Raw genomic sequence first — 4,654 nt, forward strand, 5'->3', positions numbered from 1 at the left:
TATGATCGATAATGACCCACCATTTTGGTCAAAGAATCGTCATTGGTATCATGTTACGACCTTTTTTTGACCAAATTCAAAGGGTCAACAGTTGGCCGTCAAGAACGAACAACCATGACCTTTTCAATATTTTGGTCAAGTATTCTTTGACCAAAAAACTTAGGTCATAAAATCTTTGACCAATTTTTTTGGTCATTACATGTGTACCTGAACCACGTAGGAGCTGACATGGCATCAGCCACGTGGCTAAACTGATGATGTGGCGGATCACCAATGACTGAAAAATAAGGTCACAATTTTACTAGCCCAATCCAAATCAGACGCCTAAATGGGCCAGGCCCAACCATTCAAATCAATATTTGATATTTCAGCCCATTACTATTTTTATCTAGGACCAGGCTTTGTTTTTGCACAGTTTTCATACACTAGGCATCGTAGATAATTCCGACGAAAAAAAATTATGTTAAATAGTCCCGGTCATTTAAGGAATAGGCATCATTGCAGAAACTTTACAAACATGCACCACATAAAATAGTTCGGCCTTCAACTCCACTACAAATCCAGTTACAATGACGCTTCATCCAGTTACAACTCCAGCCCTAGAACCTAATAACTATTACTAAAATGAGCACGTAAAGAGAATGGAAGGTGCAGCGAAGCTTCATCTAAGTCAAACATGTTACAATGACTAACAGTTAACTGGTACTACATTACATTGCGAAATGAGCACAATATGTGATTTGACTTGTAACTATATTCATGTGTGTATACTAAGTGTGGGTGATACAATTGAAGCCCCAGCTGCCATATCTTCTTTATTGCTCCGGAGGAACGAAGGAACATGTGTAGCAGTCTCCATTATCTTCCCAGCCCAGGCCGATAAATTTCCATCTAAAATTCATGTGCACACATTCAAAATCAAGAGATACAGTATAATGTAGGTATCATGTAGAATGTTACTGCATTAATGCAAACACCTTTTGGGTGACTCATCAGCACTCCAATCTATAGAAAATAGTAGCTTGCACTAAATAAAGATTAACTGGCTTATATATGTAGTAAGGAATAAACTTATGCGCCATTTTGGCCAACTAAATTTACATCAGCTCCATAGCAGTTTTAAGTTATCACTCTCTCTAGCAAATGGAACAATTAACAGGACATAATCTTAAAACTTATATGGATTTCACCATTTGAACTACATATATTATTTCTGTCTTGCAAGTAGAAGGGATTGATAGATACCTGTTGATAAAAGGTAGATCTCTGAGATGGAGATAAGGCAAAAAAAATGATGTCACGGGTCAGGAATTATGTCCAGTATCTCCTGCAAAGCATCCCAACAGTGTTTATAAAATATATGTAAAAGTGATCCTCAATGTCTATTTCTCAAACAGCAAGTACTACAGGATCAAGATTTAATTAGACATGGACAAAACTCTATAGAAACAAACATATGTATGAATGACAATAAGACAGCAGCATTACCTACTCGCCACCATTAGATCAGTTTTCTTTAAATAAATGTTTGCCTGTATGGCTAAAATATAAAATTTGACCTGTAAAGTAGAACATCTAACGAAACTCACATAACTTATTACCCAGTTCAAGTCTGAATAAAATACAAATCGGTGCAGAATAATACCATCATTTTTGTACGGTTCAAACAAACATAGCTCATTACCGTAGGATCCAAGATGATAATGAGATCATAGTCCTATGTTTTTCTCTATGAACTTTCCAGAATGTTACGAATAAAATAGGCTCTATGAATTGTTTACAATAAACCTAATCATAAAACTATGATGTGCCAAAACTGGGAAGATATGGATTATCACAGTGATCGGTAGAGAGCATCGAATAATAGATATATGTGATACACAAATTAGAAGGAATAAATGAAAACAATAAGGACTAATCTACCGTACAAAAGGGCATACCCGGCTTCGAGAGTAAGTAAATGAAAATTCATGCATTACTACGAAGCCATTTTAACTAAAAAACAATCAGCTACGACTACATGGGTACTGCACATGAATATAAGAATGTGAAAATGACATGTAATTCAACTGTGGGAATCAATCAAATGAGTTATTTAATTCAGTTGAGAATTAATCATCGGTAACAATAAATCTGATCTGCAAAACAGTGGAAGACACAAAGAAGAGTTATAATAAAACACGATAATCAATAGATAGTATTCTGGTTTGTGAGTGAGCTCCTCATAATGTAAAACCATGTACGATTCTTCTTAATTTGTAGTAGAGTAAATTTGTATTGCATTGGAACACAAATTCGTTATGATAGTATTAGCTAAAAAATTCTTTATGATAGTATCAGCTATAAAGAGATCGAACCAACTAATTAAATGTAAACTGTATTAAAATGGGTGTACTTCATTATGATAAACCCTTTAGAAGGACCTAGTTGACGTTAACTTGTTGTGCAAACAAAATAAATACACACATAAGTCCATTGGTTACTTCTTAAGGAAAGCAAAACGTAAAGGCCCAGTACCACACAGGTTCAAATGAATCTCTTGCCCATTATACTTCTTAAGTGCTAGAGCAAAATCAAATTTCCTTGAGAAGTTTCTGATATAGCGGCCATGCGAAAAGCAACAAAATCTGGATCCTGCACCGTAAAGGCCAATTCCCACGTGGATGCGAAAAGCAACAAAACCTGTAAAGTAGAACATCCAGCAAAACTCAAATAACTTATTATCCAGTTCTAGTCCAAATAAAATACAAATCAATGCAGAACTATTCCCACTGAAATAATAATATGGCGTCTCACTTAAAATGTTACTATGGTTTGGTATTACCTTTTTATATAATACAAATATTGTTGGAGATAAATATATCAGATGAATAAAATAGACATGAGTGAACGATAGAGATTTTTTACAAAAATAGATTAATTAATTCATGTCAAATATGTAGTGGACCATTTTATTTTTTGGAAATAAAAATAGTTACATGCAAAATAATTGGACATTGTCATAACTGACCAGTTCCGCAATAGTTCCAGCTAGCTCCTGGCGAAGAAGATTTAGTGGTGGCCTACATATCATATTAAGTTCACAACGTTAGGAACATCAATGTGGGAAGCTAAAATATATGTAGTCTTCAAGCATTACCTTTCTGGCGGTATATGGTGCATCCTTGTCCGAAGGTTCGATGGTGAGTTATATGAAGAAGCAAATTCTAGGAGCGAGAGCAGGATATCCATAATTGCGATCTGTTGTGTGGCTTGTAGTTTGCTCCAATACCTCTTCTATAAAGTTCATCCATAGACACTGGTTAAATATATGAGCAGAAGTAATGCCTGAACATACAATGAATGTTTCAGATTTTAATATCCATCTATAAAGCACAAACTGTTACCTGTATACTGTCAATAGCCCCAAGTAGCAGCAGCTGAGTGATGCATTTACTTCTAACAGTCTCCATCATAGGGTTCTCTTCTTCTTCAGTCTTGTCAGCTCCATCAGCATCAGGTGTCTAGATCAATAAGCAGGCAAATTAAATAAATAAAAATAACATAGCAAACCATGACGGAAATGTGACTCGGTACTTCCAATGTTCCAAACTAAGCTCACTGCTGGTATCTGCTAATAGCCTAATATGCTTCAGCACATTGAATTCAATAGGTAGCCCAAGTGAGAGAATACTGTTGCAATTTCCCCATCATTCATCAAATTCATAAATTAAACACTGAATCAATCTTGTGCAGGACTGTCTTATAATGGATTATAGGTAAAATCTGTCTTATAACAGATTATAGGTAAACACTGAATCAATCTTGTGCAGGAAAGGTAAAATTTGTAGCATAGTTAGCAACTTAAGATTATAGGTCACTAAAGTGCATGCCGATACATCAGCAAAATTCATATAACAGACATCGAGATTGTGCAGGACTGTCTTATTAAGCACATCATGCTAACATGCAAACTCGTGATTGGAAAAAAGAAGTTACTCTAGCGAAAACTTGTGCTAAGAAGTAAATAGATCTAGAAGGAGCAGCGCTTCTGAACATTCTAAGAACAATCAAGAGGCATGACAGCGAGCGAGGACGAAGAGCACCTGCCATAGGGGACCCGCGACACCTCGTCAACCATGCGTGGCAATGAGCGAGGACGGAGAGATGCCGCCGCCGCCGCTGCCGCTCGTCAACCATGCTTGGGGTTGGCACCGGGAGGCAGCTCGACGTAGGCCTTCTTCCACCTCTCCCTGCTCGCATCCACCTTCAATCATCAATCGCAAACACAAGAGCCACCAGCATCAATCATCAGGCGCCAAATAGATGAAACCCTAGACGGAATCTCGCGGATGGTTGAGCGAATGGATATCACCTGGAGGAGGTGGGCATGGAGGCTCTTCTCGCGGGTATCAGACAGCCTGACGGCCTCCTCCAGGCATGCGCCTCGACCTGCGACAGCAGCCCCTGGAGCCGGTCGTACATGCCCCGCCACTACGCGGAGGGCAACTTCAGCAGCGACAGGGGAGGGGGTGGAGCATCGGAGGAAAACTGCGTGAAGGAGTCAGGCCGCCGGAGGATAGAAGAAGCAAGTGGCGGCTAGGGTAGAGGGAGATGAGGGAGACACCCGTGGGACAGCTTGTGTATGTATGTTCGGTTGGCAACCCTATATGGT

General features: G+C 38.5%; 1 protein-coding gene across 1 annotated transcript; it reads right to left on the reverse strand.

The window, feature by feature from the left end:
- Positions 1 to 2,562: 2,562 nt before the first annotated feature.
- On the reverse strand, positions 2,563 to 4,371 carry LOC123398075 (brefeldin A-inhibited guanine nucleotide-exchange protein 5-like). Its single transcript, XM_045092585.1, has 6 exons — positions 4,355 to 4,371; positions 4,195 to 4,246; positions 3,387 to 3,503; positions 3,140 to 3,276; positions 3,011 to 3,062; positions 2,563 to 2,682 (listed from the first exon to the last, which is right to left on the reverse strand). Exons 1-6 carry the CDS (start codon positions 4,369 to 4,371, stop codon positions 2,563 to 2,565), a joined length of 495 nt encoding a protein of 164 aa, XP_044948520.1.
- Between the last annotated feature and the right edge of the window lie 283 nt (positions 4,372 to 4,654).

The sequence above is a fragment of the Hordeum vulgare genome, chromosome 1H (genome assembly GCF_904849725.1).
Source record: "Hordeum vulgare subsp. vulgare chromosome 1H, MorexV3_pseudomolecules_assembly, whole genome shotgun sequence".
In the NCBI taxonomy this organism is placed as follows: Eukaryota; Viridiplantae; Streptophyta; class Magnoliopsida; order Poales; family Poaceae; genus Hordeum; species Hordeum vulgare.